The 18808-nt window shown below is 41.0% G+C and overlaps 1 protein-coding gene across 1 annotated transcript in view; it reads left to right on the forward strand.

Annotated features, from left to right (window-relative positions):
* The window catches only part of ANGEL1 (angel homolog 1), a 31557-nt gene that overhangs the window by 9214 nt on the left and 3535 nt on the right, over positions 1-18808 (forward strand). Inside the window, exons 6-9 of the mRNA XM_066273648.1 lie at positions 424-550; positions 835-945; positions 17929-17998; positions 18514-18677. Of these exons, the coding sequence (XP_066129745.1) occupies positions 424-550; positions 835-945; positions 17929-17998; positions 18514-18677 (472 nt within the window). The remainder of the gene's footprint in view (positions 1-423; positions 551-834; positions 946-17928; positions 17999-18513; positions 18678-18808) is intronic.

The raw sequence follows: 18808 nt of genomic DNA on the forward strand, positions 1-18808 counted from the left end.
TGATGGACATTTCAGTGTTTCTAGTAAAAATATGATTTTAATTAGCTTCTTATTTTTAATCTTCCCCTAAGATATACAGTTTGCTCAGTGGTCAGCAAACTCACTAGTCAACAGAGCCAAATATCAACAGTACAACAATTGAAATTTCTTTTAAGAGCCAAATTTTTAAACCTAAGCTACATAGGTAGGTACATTCCTTATCGAGGTAGCGCCTGCACATGGTCTTTTGTGGAAGAGCCACACTCAAGGGACCAAAGAGCCGCATGTGGCTCGTGAGCCACAGTTTGCCGACCCGGGGATTTGCTTATTATATAATGTATGTAGTATATGACTGTGTGTGTATGCTTATCTGTATGTCCCCAAAATGGGCTGTTTCCTTTCTCCATCTTGATCTCCTCATTCCCACCTGCTCTTTCCTGGTAGGTATCTGGACAGGAAGACTTCTCCCATCAGCTTTACCAGAGGAAGCTGCAGGCTCCACTATGGCCCAGCGCCCTGGGCATCACTGATTGCTGTCAGTACGTCACCTTCTGTCATCCCAAGAGATCAGGTGAGCCTGTGCCATGTTCTTGGTTGGCTGTACTTCCATGCCCATTTTGGGAGAAAGTCTAATTCCCTCACTTTCCTTAGGAAGTTATTTTGTTTTTCTCACTGTCCTCATGGTCACCAATGATGTGGACAACTTGAAATTACAACCATTGGAAAATCTCCTTGTCGTCTGAGCCAGACTTCCTCTGTGTGTGTCCCTATGCTGGAAACTTCTTGCTATTCATGAGATCTCAGTGTGTGGCTCCCCTTCCTTCCCTTTACCATGTGGTTTTTCCTGGTTTACAGAGAGACGGAAGTATAGCCGGGACTTCCTGCTGCGTTTTCGCTTCTGCAGCATCGCCTGCCAGCGGCCAGCAGGACTGGTTCTTGTGGAAGGAGTGACAGACACTAAGCCAGGTAATGGGACCTAAGCTTGATTTCTTGTTTTTTTTCCCTCTTTATCCCTGGTATTTGTCAAGTGTATGATTTCATAGTCTTTCCTGGGTATAGTTCGTAGAGGTCAGTTTCTAATAATAACTATGCTTAGAAGGAAGGTCAGTGAAGTTTCGTGGCCATATGCATGCATGGATGTGCAGTGTCATGAGAACATGGACCAGGAACTGAGACCTGGGTTCTAACCGCCTGAGACTGTGAGTAAGCCGCTTAACATCGTTAGGCTTAAGTTGTTACTGTGGACAGTATACATGGGAGAGAAGATAAACATGATAGGGCTTTGACGATCAAAAGGTGACATTATTTCTACTGCAAATATCCAGATTGAACGTAGCAGAGTATACTCAACATTCGAAATCACTCCAAAGCAACAAGGAAAATGGAAAAAAGAAATGTAATCTCCATCATTTAGAAAACAGGTAGATCTGGAGCACAAGTGGAAGGGCGTGAGAAGCACTGGAGACCGTGCAGGGGGCTGGAGGGGGTATGGGGAGACTTATCTGTGAGGCCGGCTGGATCTCAGAAAGAACCAGCAGACTGCACTTCTCCAAGGGGAGGAGTGCACCTTGCCACACAAAAACAAAATCCTTGTTTCATCAATAAGAAAAGGATACACAGGTTGTGATAGGACATTGTCTCAACCTGTTCTAGTCCTAAGAGGCAGTGGATAGAAGACTGATCAAGGAGTGGAGCCATGTTTGCATGAGGCAGTCTGAGTGGTGGGGGGATATGCAGAGCTAGCTCCATGTCTTGTGGCTGGGGAGAAGTAAAAATTTAAAGAACTTATACACACCCTGTGTCAGAAGGAGAATTTCTGTTACTTGGGATGCATATTTTATTCTTCTCTTATCTAAACTTTGTACAAATAACTGGTAGAGAAACTTCAACTAATTTAAAGCTGGGCTGCCCCGGAGAAACCAGCACGAGATCCGTACTAGAATACTACAGGAAGAAAAAGGTAAAAGGCATAGGAAAAATAAAAGGCAGAGAAAGAATACTTACTTCAAAGATGAAAATTCTTGCCATGGAGCATATGAAAATTATAATTATTTTTCTATGTATAAAAAAATGAAGCAATTGCCTTTATAAAATAAGAGCACAAAAATAAAATCATTGCCTTTTAAAAATAAGTTCAGACACATGACGAGGCATCAGAAGACGAACTGTAAGCTGCAGAGCTGGGGAAAGAAACGGAATAAAAATTTTAAAAATCACATAAAATGAAGACAAAATTGGATGCAGCACAAGAAAGAATAGGTATTACTGAAAACAAGACAAAAAATAGGCCAAGGAGGGAAAAAGCAAAATAAAAAGGAAGTTAAAAAATGAAGAGACATAGAGAAAAAATGACAACAGTGGAAGATAAGGCGATTCAACATATAATTGGAGTTCACAAAGAAAAAAATCCACATAACAGCACAAAAGGAATATTTCAAGGTGTGATTCAGGGAAGATTGTTCAAAGATGGAAAATCTGAACCTTCAGATTCACAGGACATGCCATGTCTCAGTAGAAAATGACAGAGGAGAAGCAACACTGAGACATCCCAGGGAAGTCACTAGAAGTCAAAGACAAAAGAACCCTTTAGGCAGTTGAACCAAAAAGAATGGGTGCCAAAATTAAAGGTAAATATAATCAGGTTGGTTTCAGACTTCTTTTTTTTTTTGTATTTTTCTGAAGCTGGAAACAGGGAGGCAGTCAGACAGACTCCCGCATGCGCCCGACCGGGATCCACCCGGTACACCCACCAGGGGGTGATGCTCTGCCCACCAGGGGGTGATGCTCTGCCCATCCCGGGCATTGCTCTGTCGCGACCAGAGCCACTCTAGCGTCTGGGGCAGAGGCCAAGGAGTCATCCCCAGCGCCCGGGCCATCTTTGCTCCAATGGAGCTTCGGCTGCAGGAGGGGAAGAGAGAGACAGAGAGGAAGGAGAGGGGGAGGGGTGGAGAAGCAGATGGGCGCTTCTCCTGTGTGCCCTGGCTGGGAATCGAACCCAGGACTTCCGCACGCCAGGCCGATGCTCTACCACTGAGCCAACCGGCCAGGGCCTGAGACTTCTTTTTTTGTGTGTAGGTTTCTGAAGTGAGAAGCGGAGAGGCAGAGAGATAGACTCCCGCATGCACCCAACCGACCAGGATCCACCCGGCATGCCCACCAGGGGGCATTGCTCTGCTCATTTGGGGCGTTGCTCTGTTGTAACCTGAACCATTCTAGCGCCTCAGGCAGAGGCCACAGAGCCATCCTCAGCGCCCAGGCCAACTTTGCTCCAATGGAGCCTTGGCTGCGGGAGGGGAAGAGAGACAGAGAGGAAGGAGAGGAGGAGGGGTGGAGAAGCAGATGGGCGCTTCTCCTGTGTGCTCTGGCCGGGAATTGAACCCGGGACGTACACACACCAGGCCAACGCTCTAGCACTGAGCCAACAGGCCAGTGCTGGTCTCAGACTTCTTAACATTAACATTCAACTCTAGAAGACAGGGGAACAAGGCTTCTAGAAAAGAAGGTATAGCTCAAGAATTTTATAATCAATGGAAAGCCTTTCTTGAAGAGATGCTGGAAGACTAACAAGACAACCAAGCAATGACTGGACACAACTATAGTAAATGGACTGGTGGTAAGAATGAATTTATATTTTTCTTTTAGGAATTTAATTTTTTTTTAAATAAATTTTTATTAATGGTAATGGGATGACATTAATAAATCAGGGTACATATATTCAAAGAAAACATGTCTAGGTTATTTTGTCATTAAATTATGTTGCGTACCCCTCGCCCAAAGTCAGATTGTCCTCCGCCACCCTCTATCTAGTTTTCTGTGCCCCTTCCCCTCCCCCTAACTCTCTCCCTCCCTCCCTCCCATGTCCTCCCTCCCCCCACCCCTGGTAACCACCACACTCTTGTCCATGTCTCTTAGTCTCATTTTTATGTTCCACCAATGTATGGAATCATGTAGTTCTTGTTTTTTTCTGATTTACTTATTTCACTCCTTATAATGTTATCAAGATCCCACCATTTTGCTGTAAATGATCTGATGTTTTCATTTCTTATGGCTGAGTAGTATTCCATAGTGTATATGTGCCACATCTTCTTTATCCAGTCTTCTATTGAAGGGCTTTTTGGTTGTTTCCATGTCTTGGCCACTGTGAACAGTGCTGCAATGAACATGGGGCTACATGTGTCTTCACGTATCAATGTTTCTGAGGTTTTGGGGTATATACCCAGTAGAGGGATTGCTGGGTCATAAGGTAGTTCTATTTGCAGTTTTTTGAGGAACCACCATACTTTCCTCCATAATGGTTGTACTACTTTACAGTCCCACCAACAGTGAATGAGGGTTCCTTTTTCTCCACAGCCTCTCCAACATTTGCTATTACCTGTCTTGTTGATAATAGCTAATCTAACAGGGGTGAGGTGGTATCTCATTGTAGTTTTGATTTGCATTTCTCTAATAACTAATGAAGCTGAGCATCTTTTCATATATCTGTTGGCCATTTGTATCTCTTCCTGGGAGAATTGTCTGTTCATGTCCTCTTCCCATTTTTTTATTGGATTGTTTGTTTGTTTGTTGTTGAGTTTTATGAGTTCTTTGTAAATTTTGGATATTAGGCCCTTATCTGAGCTGTCGTTTGAAAATATCATTTCCCATTTAGTTGGCTGTCTGTTTATTTTTATATCAGTTTCTCTTGCTGAGCAAAAACTTTTTATTCTGATGTAGTCCCATTCATTTATCTTTGCCTTCACTTCTCTTGCTATTGGAGTCAAGTTCATAAAATGTTCTTTAAAACCCAGGTCCATGAGTTTAGTACCTATGTCTTCTTCTATGTACTTTATTGTTTCAGGTCTTATATTTAGGTCTTTGATCCATTTTGAATTAATTTTAGTACACGGGGACAGGCTGTAGTCGAGTTTCATTCTTTTGCATGTGGCTTTCCAGTTTTCCCAACACCATTTGTTGAAGAGGCTTTCTTTTCTCCATTGTGTGTTATTGGCCCCTTTATCAAAGATTATTTGACCATATATATGTGGTTTTATTTCTGGGCTTTCTATTCTGTTCCATTGGTCTGAGCGTCTATTTTTCTGCCAATACCATGCTGTTTTGATTATCGTGGCCCTATAATATAGTTTAAAGTCAGGTATTGTAATGCCCCCAGCTTCATTCTTTTTCCTTAGGATTGTTTTGGCTATTCGGGGCTTTTTATAGTTCCATATAAATCTGATGATTTTTTGTTCCATTTCTTTAAAAAATCTCATAGGGATTTTGATGGGAATTGCATTAAATTTGTATATTGCTTTGGGTAATATGGCCATTTTGATTATATTTATTCTTCCTATCCAAGAACAAGGAATATTTTTCCATCTCATTGTATCTTTTTCGATTTCCCTTAACAATGCTTTGTAATTTTCATTATATAGGTCCTTTACATTCTTTGTTATGTTTATTCCTAGGTATTTTATTTTTTTTGTTGCAATCGTGAAGGGGATTATTTTTTTGAGTTCGTTTTCTAATATTTCATTGTTGGCATATAGAAAGGCTATGGACTTTTGTATGTTAATTTTGTATCCTGCGACCTTACTGTATTGGTTTATTGTTTCTAATAATCTTTTTGTGGAGTCCTTCGGGTTTTCGATGTATAGGATCATATCATCAGCAAAAAGTGATACCTTTACTTCTTCTTTTTCGATATGGATGCCTTTTATTTCTTTGTCTTGTCTGATTGCTCTGGCCAGAACTTCTAGCACCACGTTAAATAAGAGTGGAGAGAGTGGACAACCCTGTCTTGTTCCTGATTTAAGGTAGAAAGTCCTCAGTTTTATGCTGTTTAATATGATGTTGGCTGATGGTTTATAATATATGGCCTTTATTATGTTGAGATATTTTCCTTCTATACCCATTTTGTTGAGAGTCTTAAACATAAAATTGTGTGGTATTTTATCAAAAGCCTTTTCTGCATCTATTGATAAGATCATGTGGTTTTTGTTCTTTGTTTTGTTGATATGGTGTATTACGTTAACCGTTTTGCGTATGTTGAACCATCCTTGAGATTCTGGGATGAATCCCACTTGATCATGATGTATTATTTTTTTAATATGTTGTTGTATTCGGTTTGCCAGTATTTTGTTTAGTATTTTAGCATCTGTGTTCATTAGAGATATTGGTCTGTAGTTTTCTTTCTTTGTGCCATCCTTGCCAGGTTTTGGTATGAGGGTTATGTTGGCCTCATAAAATGTGTTTGGAAGTATTGCTTCTTCTTCAATTTTTTGGAAGACTTTGAGTAGAATAGGAACCAAGTCTTCTTTGAATGTTTGATAGAATTCACTAGTATAACCGTCTGGGCCTGGACTTTTATTTTTGGGGAGGTTTTTAATAGTTTTTTCTATTTCCTCCCTGCTGATTGGTCTGTTTAGGCTTTCTGCTTCTTCATGACTCAGTCTAGGAAGGTTGTATTGTTCTAGGAATTTATCCATTTCTTCTAGATTGTTGTATTTGGTGGCATATAATTTTTCATAGTATTCTACAATAATTCTTTGTATATCTATGATGTCTGTGGTGATCTCTCCTCTTTCATTTTGGATTTTATTTATTTGAGTCCTGTGCCTTTTTTCCTTGGTGAGTCTTGCCAAAGGTTTGTCAATTTTGTTGATCTTTTCAAAGAACCAGCTCCTTGTTTTATTGATTTTTTCTATAGTTTTTCTGTTCTCTATTTCATTTATTTCTGCTCTGATTTTTATTATCTCCTTTCTTCGGCTGGTTTTGGGTTGTCTTTGTTCTTCTTTTTCTAGTTCCTTAAGGTGGGAAGTTAAGTGGTTTATTTCGGCTCTCTCTTGTTTGTTCATATAGGCCTGAAGTGATATGAACTTTCCTCTTATTACTGCTTTTGCTGCATCCCAGAGATTCTGATATGTCGTATTTTCATTTTCATTTGTCTGTATATATCTTTTGATCTCTGCGCTTATTTCTTCTTTGACCCATTCATTTTTTAGAAGTATGTTGTTTAGTTTCCACATTTTCCCCCCTCTTTTTTGCAGTTGAATTCTAGTTTCAAGGCTTTATGATCAGAAAATATGCTTGGTACAATTTCAATTTTTCTAAATTTGCTGATATTGTCTTTGTGGCCCAACATATGGTCAATTCTTGAGAATGTTCCATGTACACTAGAGAAAAATGTATACTCTGTCGCTTTGGGATGAAGTGTCCTGTAGATGTCTATCATATCCAGGTGTTCTAGTATTTCGTTTAAGGCCACTATATCTTTATTGATTCTCTGTTTGGATGACCGATCTAGAGCCGTCAGCGGTGTATTGAGGTCTCCAAGTATGATTGTATTTTTGTTAGTTTTTGTTTTAAGGTCAATAAGTAGCTGTCTTATATATTTTGGTGCTCCTTGGTTTGGTGCATATATATTAAGGATTGTTATGTCTTCTTGATTCAACTTCCCCTTAATCATTATGAAATGACCATTTTTGTCTCTGAGTACTTTTTCTGTCTTGTAGTCAGCATTATTAGATATGAGTATTGCTACGCCTGCTTTTTTTTGGGTGTTGTTTGCTTGGAGTATTGTTTTCCAGCCTTTCACTTTGAATTTGTTTTTATCCTTGTTGCTTAGATGTGTTTCTTGTAGGCAGCATATAGTTGGATTTTCTTTTTTAATCCATTCTGCTACTCTGTGTCTTTTTATTGGTAAGTTTAATCCATTTACATTTAGTGTAATTATTGACACTTGTGGGTTCCCTACTGCCATTTTATAAATTGCTTTCTGTTAGTTTTGTATCTAGTTTGATTCTTCTCTTTTGTTTTTCTATCATTTGTTTTTGTTTGTTTGTGTTCCATACTTCTTTCCTCTGTTGCTACCTTTTTTAAGTCAAGTGTTTTTATGGTGGTTTTTTCAAGGGTGGTTACCATTAAGTAATGAAAAGGGTACCTACCATATTCATTGTAGTACCCTATCTTATAAGTATTTCTGCACTTCATCGTCCTTTGCTACTGTTGATCTCCATCCTCTCCCCCCTTTTTTTCCTTTGTTGTCACAGTTTAAGTTTGGTTTTATTGTGTTCTTGGTGGAGCTGTTACTTGTGGTGTTGTTTTCTTTTGTTCTTTGAATCTGGTTGGAAAACCCCCTTTAGTATTTCCTGGAGTGGGGGCTTTCTGTTGATAAATTCTCTCATCTTTTCTGTATTTGTGAATGTTTTTATATCTCCTTCATACTTGAAGGACAGCTTTGATGGGTATAGTATTCTTAGCTGAAAGTTCCTCTCTTTCAGGGCTTTAAATATTGGGGTCCACTCTCTTCTAGCTTGTAGAGTTTCTGCTGAGAAATCTGATGATAATCTAATAGGCCTTCCTTTATATGTTGTACTCTTCTTTTCCCTGGCTGCCTTGAGAATTTTTTCTTTGTCATTGGTTTGTGTCATCTTTATTATGATGTGCCTTGGAGTGGGTTTGTTGGGGTTAAGAAAACTCGGTGTTCTGTTTGCTTCTTGAATTTGAGGCTTTAGTTCTTTCCACAGGCTTGGGAAGTTCTCGTCTATTATTTGTTTGAGTATATTCTCCATTCCATTTTCTTTCTCTTCTCCCTCTGATATACCTATTATTCTTATGTTATTCTTTCTGATGGAGTCAGACAATTCCTGTAGGGCTTTCTCGTTTTTTATTATTTTTGAGTCTCTTTCTTCTTCTCTCTGTTGTGCCTCAAGTTGTTTGTCTTCTATTTCACTAATCCTATCTTCAATCTGGGCTGTTCTGTTAGCTAAGCTTGTTACCTCGTTTTTCAGCTCGTGAATTGAGTTTTTCATTTCTGTTTGATTTGTTTTTATAGTTTCAATTTCCTTGGTAATATATTCTTTGTGTTCATTGAGTTGTTTTCTGATCTCCCTATATTGCCTTTCTGTGTTTTCTTGTATATCTCTGAGTATTTTTAAGATTTCTATTTTAAATTCTCTGTCATTTAGCTCCAAGGCTTCCAATATGTTAAGTCTTTTCTCCATAGATTTTTCCACATCTATTTGTGTTACCTCTCTTTCTTTTGTATCCATAATATTCGATTTCCTCTTTCTTATTGGCATCTGAGGGTGGTCTTGTTGATAGCACTATTTAGAATTAATAAAGAGTAAAAAGTAAAAAAAAAAAAAAAAGTAAAACACCCCACAAAAAAAAACAGTAATAATTTATTATTTCCCCCTTTTTTCTTTCTTCTCTTTCCCTCCTCTCCCCTCCTCAGGGAAATATCGTGCCTATAATGGAGGGCCTGATTTGGGGTGAAGAGTTCAAGGGGCAAAAAAAGGGAGTAGGGACCTACTAAATGCAAAAAAAAAAAAAAGGAAGAAAATCTTAGACAAGCATAAGATGATTTGCTTGTAAGTGATGGTCAACTAAGAGATATAATGAGAGGGATAAGAGGGAACCAGAAAAAAGGACCAAAAAAAGAATAATAAAGAAGAAAAAAAATAAAAATAATAAGTAAAAATCTGTTGTATTAAGTGGAGCGAAGACTAAATACAATGGAGACCTTGGGTTGGGAGGACCCAAAATGCCACAAAAATAAACAAACAAAAAAACAAAAACAAAAGCAAAAAAGAAAAATAAAGCCAAAAAAGGCCTTGAGTCCCAAATTAACTAATTTGTTCGTGATTGAGGATTAAATGGGAGGAAAGTAAAATGAGAAAAGAAAAAACGAATAGAAAGGAAAAAATAAGAAAAAGAGAAAAACGAAGGAAGAAATAAAAAAGGAAGAGAAAAAATAAAATAAAACAAAACAAAAAAACAAAAGAGGAGAGAGTGAGAGTTAAGTGTTTTGGAGTATAACCTTAAAGGAGGGTGAGGATGAAGAAGAGAAATAAAATGTAAAATTTTATTGGGTAGTGTAGTTCAAGAAAAGGGAAGCATAAGATGGGCAGAGAATAGAAAGACCGAGGTGGAGGAAATAAAGGCAATAAGATAGAAGAAACAAACAACAACAAAAAAAAATTAGTGGAACAAGTTGTAAAGTCTGTGGATTTTTCTTGATTTTGAGAGGTTAACTTCTTCCTTTTTCTTTTCTCTCCCTCTTCCTGGTCGGTGACTCTGTACCCCAGGCTCTGCCCCTGTGTCACACTTAGGTAGGGATTTGCAGTTGATGGGATTCTATGGCAATGTCATATAATTGGCTTTAGTCTTGCTGGTAGTCAAGGCTTGTTGGCGTTTGCAGGGTCCAACGATGAGAGAGTTTGCTTTCCTGGATTCTCTCTCCTAGTCCCCCCTTTCTGAATTAGCAGCCTGGTGATCCAGCTATAAGGCTGCAACTGCTTCTGCCTGGGGAGTAAGAGGCTCAAAGAGCTGGGAAATCCCCACTCTATCCCCACTCAGTGCAAGGCTTTGGGAAAGGCTCTGGCAGTCAGGGCCTCCAGTGTAATCAGGCGGGGGTGGGAGTCAATTGTTGTCAAGGTGACTGTTCAGCGCCTAGCATTCAGTTGGACCTCTCAACCCAGGCTTTCCACACTTTGTAGCCTGTTTTGGCTGGGAAGAAGAGGCACTAGTCTCTGCTTGCGACTAGAGTAGTATAGATCTTATTATCTGCCAAGTCCTTCTTGTTAGCGTTTATCCCTGAATATGGAGGCTCTATCAATCAGAAGTTGCCCCCGCCCCTTTAGCGAGAGGCACTAAAAAATATCACGCCTCTTGTCTTAGGTCGCTGAACTGAGAGAGATCTTATCAATTAGAACTGAGGGTGCGCAGATTTCATGGGTTAAGCTAATTTCAGTGATTGGGTTACAGCTGTGCTCCCGAAGGTATTTTAGGCTGCCTGCGCGCACCCCTCCCCCAACGCTTGATTGTTAGCTTGAATGGCTGGGTGAGGTGCCCCGCCCACGGAGAGAATCTCCCAAGTAGGGAAGACCACCCTGGTGCCTCTCCCGCTCGCCCTGCCGCTGGCGGCTGGATCGCACCAGGCGCAGGATAATGGGGCACCCTGGGTTTGCGGGCCAGTAGGGCGCTCTGGGCGCATGGAATGCCCAGGGCACGCGCGCGAATGGGGTGCTCCGGGCACCGGTGGCTGGCGACTCTCACTCGCAGTGCGCGGGCTGCTGGGAACGTTAGCGGTGCTCGCTCTGCAACCGGACCGGGTGCACACCCGCAGCTGCTCGCGGCTCCCGAGTGTGGGCGGTGCTCGCTCTGCAACCGGACCGGGCACGCCGGTGGCTGCTCGCTGCTCCGGAGTGTGGGCGGTGCTCGCTCTGCAACCGGACCGGGCACGCCGGTGGCTGCTCGCCGCTCCGGAGTGTGGGCGGTGCTCGCTCTGCAACTGGACCGGGCGCGCGCCCGCGGCTGCTCGTGGCTCCCGAGTGTGGGCTGACTCACCACAGGCGCACTCCCTCGCGGCTTGAATGAACGTCGCTGCTGTAGCTTCCTCCACACCCTCGTCTCTCAGAATCAAGTGATAACAGTCCTTTCGCTTTCAGTTTGTGTGGAACTCCGGAATGCTCCGAGGATAAATTTTTCTGTTTCTAGTTGATAAATTTGTTGTGATTTAGGGGAGATCTGTCGGACGCACTGCTCACGGCGCCATTTCCGTGACGTCACTGGGGGAATTTAATTTAAATTGGTAGTTTGCACAGAGCAGTGAACATTTCAATGGCTCAGTTTTTCTTTTAATTGCAAAGGAAAATGTACTATTACAACTGTGGCAGTATGTAATAATGATGGTGATGATGATGATGATGGCTACCATGCATTGAGCAATGCGGATGTGCCTAGAACTGGGATAGTGCTGTACCAGTTGGGCTCAGTCAGGGAAGCAGTGGCTCAGTGTTTTAAGATTATGAAATCCTAAAGTTAAACGTAGTATGATCCCACATAAGTAATTTCATGTTAAGAATACATTATTTCTTTTTAAATCAGTGCCATACTTGAAACATAAAATAAACATTTCAGTTTAATAACAAAATTAAACCCCCAAACCTTTCAAATACATACTGACAGTCAGTATGTAAGTAGAATCATTATATAGGGGGAGACTACCCAGTTCACTAACAATGTAAAATAATAGCATTTTAAAAATTGAGATTAAATTTGGGTAAACACACCCATTCTCCACATACTGTGAACATGCCCTTCTATTTATTTAGTACTGTGACCTGGGGCTGAACAGTTTCCTGATGAATCTCTTTTAAAGACTCCAGATCTGCCTGAGCAGGTGGTGCCTCAGTGGATAGAGCATCAACATGAGATGCTGAGGACCCAGGTTCAGAACCTTGAGGTCGCTGGCTTGAGCGCAGGCTCACCAGCTTGAGTGTGGGGTTGCCAGCTTGAGTATGGGATCATAGACATGACCCATGGTTGCTGGCTTGAAGCCCAAGGTCACTGGCTTGAGCAAGGGGTCACTGGCTCAGCTGGAGCCCCCTGGTCAAGGCACATATGAGAAAGCAATCAGTGAACAACTAAGGTTTTGCAACAAGAAGTTGATGCTTCTCATCTCTCTCCGTGTCTGCCCCTGTCTGTCTCTCTCTCTCGCTAAAAAAACAAACAAAACTCCAGACCTAAAAACCCACCACCATTTTAGACCATGAGTAAAAGACTTAAGTGCAGTATAGTGAGATCATAGTGTGTGATCTTTTTTTCTAGAGGGTATGTTTAGCTGTCTTACCAGATAGTATTTCCAGTCCCATACCAGAGTCATCCAACCCACTATGTCCATCAGAATTTGTCACTTAACTGTGACATTGACTTTATTTCTTTTTTTAATTTAGAAATTACATTTAACGGGGGTGGCGTTGATCAATAAGAGTACATGGGTTTCAGATGAACAACTCTATAGCATTTGAACTATTGATTGTGTGACACTGACTTGAATGAGAAGCATCTGAGTTGCAAAGGAGCTGCAGTGCTAGGTAGTGATGGTCTGACTTTCCCACAAGTTGACCTTACATTTGACCTTACATTTCACTGGAGTGTTCTCCGTCACCCAGTTGTATAATAAAAACATTGTGATTTCACTCTCCCCAACTCTCTTGGTGAGGGAATAATTAATAAGAGGGGACTCTAAATTTTATTTTCCCCTTATATATTTTTTGATTAATTATTTATCTCTCCAATATGGTTTACAAAGACACTGAAAGGGGTTACTATGCTTTCTTTCTCATGAGTGCTTGCATGTTTACATGAACTCTGGAGCTTTGAACTTACATTGAACTCTTCAGGTCTTTTAACACTTAACCACAAACCATGTGCCCAATTAAGTGCATTACAGGAAGAAACAATTGCTAATAGATGATTTTTGTAAACCACTACTTACAATCTGACCAGATGGTCATAGAGTAAAAGCTGTCTAATCAATTTTTTAATGAGGGAAGTTCTAAATCCAGCTTTTCCTCTGGCCCATGCACAGCACAACTTATTATCCCCTTCCCTAGTACTTGCAGAAGAACTTACTTGCTTGGCTTCCACTTACTTACTCGAGTGCTGAATGGGCCAAGAAGATGTGGCCCACATTCTAGTACTGTCTATACTCTGTGCTGTGCCCACACAGGGCTGCATAGGTAGAGCCTGGGATTGAGTGAAACCACTTTCAGTGTACTGCTGTGTTATGAATATTTATGTTCCAAATAACATTGCATCAGCAATCACAAAGTGAAACTTTAGGATTTAACAAGGAATAATACTGCAATAATAGTCAGAAAATAACTAATACCTGACTGGTAGTGGCACAGTGGATAGATCGTTGACCTGGGATGCTGAGGACCCAAGTTTGAAACCCTGAGGTTGCCAGCTTTAATGAGGGCTCATTCAGCTTGAACATGGGGTCACCAGCTTGAGCATGGGATCATAGACATGACCTCATTGTCGCTGGCTTGATCCCAAGGTCAGAGCAAGGGGTCACTGGCTCAGCTGGAGCCCCCAGGTCAAGGCACATATGAGAAAGCAATCAATGAACTGAAGTGCCACAACCTTTAGTTGATGCTTCTCATCTCACTCTCTCTCTCTCTCTCTCTCTCAAATACATAAATAAAAATAAAAACTAATGGTAGAAGGTTTTAATTCATCTTTCTTACTCTGTAACAGATCGAGTAGATAAAAGATAACTAAGAATATAGAAGACTTAAATAACATGATATAAGGTAAATCTGATTGATACATATTAACCTTTCAACACTGAAAGCAGAGCAAAGGCATCTTTCTAAGTATCCATAGGAAATTCTTAACAATTAACCATATAGTAGACTACCTAAAAACCAACAAGTTTTAATAGTAGAAGTAGTATTGTCAACTTTCTCTGATCACACATGCAGTAAAAATAAAAATTAAAAACAAAATATTATCACTTGGACATTTAAAATATTTTAGATAACTTTTGGGTCAAAGGTATAATTTAAACTGAAACTACAGAATATCTAAAAAATAACAATAATGAAATACCATATATTTGTGGGATTATAGTTAAACAGTGTTCAGTAAAAAAAAATCAATTATATAGAATATTTAGAATCATAGAATTACTTAATAAAAAATAATGAAAGTAAGTACTTTAGGCATCCAAGTTATGAAGCTGGAAAAAAGAACAAACTAAAAGAAAGCAGAAGGAAAGAAGATAAAGATGAAAATAACTTAGAAGACAGAAAAATAGCAGAATAAACTTTAATAAGAGTTGGTGGTTTGGGCAAAAAACAGTTGTCAAATCAATGAGCCCATTCATTAACCTGTTTGAGGAGTAGGCAAAAGTATCCAAATGCACAAGAATTGATAGGATTTTAAGGGTTGCTCAACTAAATGCAAAGAAATGGAAACTTAGTTGTATGTATTAATTTTAGAAAATGTAATTTACTAAAAATGATTGCTGGAGAGAGAGATAATCTAAATAGACTAATGACCACAAAGTTGGGGGGGGGGATTTAAAAAAGTTTCCAGAAATGCAGTCCCAGAAAAACACTAGGCTCAGACTAATAGGAGAATGTCATCAGACCTTTTAAAGAACTTGTAATTCCACTACTATTTAAATTGTTAGCACAGAGGAGGAAGGGGACCAAGTTATTTTTATGAAGCAAGCATTTTGACACCAACATCTGAAAATTACACAGAAAAAGAAAACTATAGACTAATAGTCTCCCTTATGAATATTGACACAAAAAATTACATAGAACGTCAAGAAACAAAATCTAGCAGCACACTGAAAGAGCAGTGTACCACGACCAAATGGAGTTGATCAGAAATATATAGTTTGATATTGTAAAATCTATTAATATAATTAATCATGCTAATAGATATATGAAATCTATTTAAATGTATGAAAAGCATCCTCTAGATAGACATCAGAGACATTTGTTAAAATTCAGGTTCCATTCTAGATTTTTAAAAAAGATTCCTCTTAAATTAAAGGGAAAATATCTTGACGCCAGCATCTTAGTTGGAACATTTGTGGCAGTTAGGCTCTGAGACTGCAAGAAGTGGGAGTGTATCTGTTGTGGGTCTGAAAATAAAAGCATATCTCAGCTCCAGAAATCAGGATTTTCCTTAAAGAAAACACGCTAGTTGCAAAGTCAGCAACAAGACAAGGCTGATCACTATCATTATTCAACTGAGTTCATAGATGCCAGCCAACATAATCAGAAGTATAAAATAGAAACACAGGTAAGAAAATAGAAGTGAAGAGTGGAAAGGAGGGGTAAATTATCACTGTGAGTATCATTCTATAACTGGTGGTCCAAGAGAATCAACTAACAACTATTAAAGCATTAAGATAATTCTGGGTACAATACTAATATACAGAAAGGCATAGTATTCATATATAAAAAGGACATATTAAGAGATACAATGAAAAAACTATAACAGCAACAAAAATTAAAATACAAATTAACAGGGAAATGTAAGGTATAAAAAACAATATTTCTTCATCTAAATTATCAAAACCATTGGCATAAAGTTGTAACGTTCCCTTATCCTTTTTAAAAAAGAGCTTTATTGAGCCTGACCAGGCGGTGGCGCAGTGGTCCCCAACCTTTTTTGGGCCACAGACCAGTTTAATGTCAGAAAATATTTTCATGGACCGGCCTTTAGGGTGGGACGGATAAATATATCATGTGACCGAGACAAGCGTCAAGAGTGAGTCTTAGACGGATGTAACAGAAGGAATCTGGTCATTTTTTAAAAATAACACATCATTCAGACTTAAATATAAATAAACGGAAATAATGTAAGTTATTTATTCTTTCTCTATGGACCAGTACCAAATGGTCCACGGACCGGTACCAGTCCGCAGCCTGGGGATTGGGGATCACTGGCGTAGTGGATAGAGTGTTGGCTTGGGACACTGTTTACAAATACACACGTACCAGTTTGACCATGGGTCATTGGCTTGAGCGTGAAATCATAGACATGACTCCAAGGTCGCTGGCTTGAAGCCCAAGGTCGCTGGCTTGAGCAAGGGGTCACTGGCTCAGCTGGAGCCCCCCAGCCCCCATCAAGGCATATAGTAGAAAGCAATCAGTGAACAACTAAGATGCTGCAACGAATTACTGCTTCTCATATCTCTCTTCTTCCTGTCTGTGTGTCCCTGTCTGTCTCTCTTTCTCTCCCTCCTGCTAAAAAATAAATAAAAATAAAAAGCTTTATTATATAAGATTAAATTCACATGCCATGAAATTTACCTATTTAAAGTGTACAAGTCAGTGACTTTTAGTATATTCAGAGTTGTACAACCATCACTAAAGTCATCATCCCTCAAAGGAACCCCGTAGCCCTTAGCAGTCATTTTCCACTCACCCTCCCCACCCCCTTATGAAAATCCAGTGACCATGGATATGGGCTTCTGGTCTATCCTTTGGCCAGAATCACACTGCCTTGATTATTTTAGCTTTGTATAAGTCTGAGAAAGAGAATTGTAAGACCTTTAACTTAGTTGTTGTTTTCATCATTAAGTATGATATTTGCTCTCTGGGATCCCTTTCTTAGGACATGAATTGCATTCATGAGGGCTCCAGCCTCCTGTAGGCCTCACCCCTTCATACCATCACAGTACGGGGGTGGGGTAGGATTTTAATATATTTTGGAGAGACACAAACATTCTGTTTGTAACACCCATTAATGTCAATAGGATCTGTAATAACATCCCATTTCTTTCTTGATACTGATAATGTGTGTCTTTTTCTTTGTATGTATGTACGTGTATAAGTATGTGTATGTGTGCATGTGTATGTGCCACACACACACACAATGGATGGTGTGTGGTAGAAAGTCTCTGGAGGAATATACCAGGAATTTGGTACACTGGCTGCCTCTGGAGAGGCACGGACCCTGGAGTGGGAGGGAGACTTCACTGATATTTTGATTTTTCTTCTCTACATTTTGATTTTTGTACCATGTGACTATATTACCTTTTAAAAATAAATGTATTTATTTATTTATTTTTGAGAGAGAGAGACAGGGACAGACAGACAGGAAGGGAGAGAGATGAGAGGCATCAACACATAGTTGCAGCACCTTAGTTGTTCGTTGATTGCTTTCTCATAAGTGCCTTGACTGGAGGGCTCCAGCTGAGCCAACAACCTTGGGCTCAAGCCTGCGAGCATGGGTCATGTCTCTCATCCCACACTCAAGCTTGCAACCCCACGCTCAAGCTGGTGAGCCTGCGCTGAAGCCAAATGGGCCCGTGCTCAAGCCGGCAACCTTGGGGTTTTGAACCTGGGTCCTTAGCATCCCAGGTTAATGCTCTATCCGCTGTGCCACCATGTGGTCAGGCGGAGAAATAAATGTAAGCTTTAGGAAAAGGTGCTGAGCCGAGAAAGCTCATGTCTGTGTTAGAGGCCTCTGTCAGCCTTCCTGAGGCTCTGGACTTGGGTCCATTGTCTTCTTCCTCCCCTCCCCTCGTCTGCTCCTCTTTCCCTTCTGGAGCAATTCAGGCGAGGATCTGAGAAGGATTTCAGGGTGCAGAGTCTGGCCCTGCTTCACTGTTGGCAAATGATAAGACATCTTTCTGTCCGGTCTCTACAGAACAACCTGCTGGCTGGGCCGAGCCTGTCCTTGAGGAAGACCCCCCTGAGCCGGAGCCGGCCTTCCCCAGGTGAGCCTCCCTCCGGTTCCGGCGGCTTGCTGCGCCCGCCTGTCGAGGTATGGGGAAGGTTCCGGTTGGTTGCCCGGAGCTAATTTAGGGAGTGTTTTTGCTGAGCTCTCCCTTCGGCCAGTACCTGCCAAGCTGATGGAGAGGTGTACAGGTGCGCAGAGGCCCGAGGTGGCCCCCCAGGTGCTTGCAGATGGAAAGCCCACACTCTCTTCCTCCAGGGAGCAGGGCCTCCCAGAGAACTTGCTGCCCCAAGCTGGCGTCTGTTAGATAAATATGCTTCATTCGCTGGCAGGAGGAGAGTCAGGGGTAAGGAGTGTCAGGGGGACTGAGTAGGAATGTGTCTCTAGGCTCATTGTAGCTAAGACTATCAGCCTCTTATTAGCATGGGGAGGACTTTCTGTTGAGCCTGAGTTATTTGAGATAATTCACTGAAAATATTTCGTAAAACCCACAGAGAAAGCAACCTTGAGGAAAATTCAGTGTTTGCTGACTGAAACTGTCCCCCATCCCTATAGGGCCGTGGGCACCGTCCAGCACTGCCTCCGCCTGACCTCGGTGTATACTCACTTCCTGCCCCAGCATGGTTGCCCAGAGGTCACCACCATGCCCTTGGGGGTTGGAACGACAGTGGATTACATCTTCTTCTCAGCCGAGTCCTGTGAGAATGGGCACAGAACTGGTAAGCCTGGTGGGTCCTGGGTTCCTAGAAGCCACCCCCACGAGTCCCGGGAACAGCTAGGGGTAGGTCGGTCAGGCATTCTGTGCATGGCCTGGGCTGCTGGACGCGGCCAGCCAGAGAGCAGACTTCAT

Source organism: Saccopteryx bilineata, chromosome 4 (assembly GCF_036850765.1).
Source record: "Saccopteryx bilineata isolate mSacBil1 chromosome 4, mSacBil1_pri_phased_curated, whole genome shotgun sequence".
NCBI classification, from domain to species: domain Eukaryota; kingdom Metazoa; phylum Chordata; class Mammalia; order Chiroptera; family Emballonuridae; genus Saccopteryx; species Saccopteryx bilineata.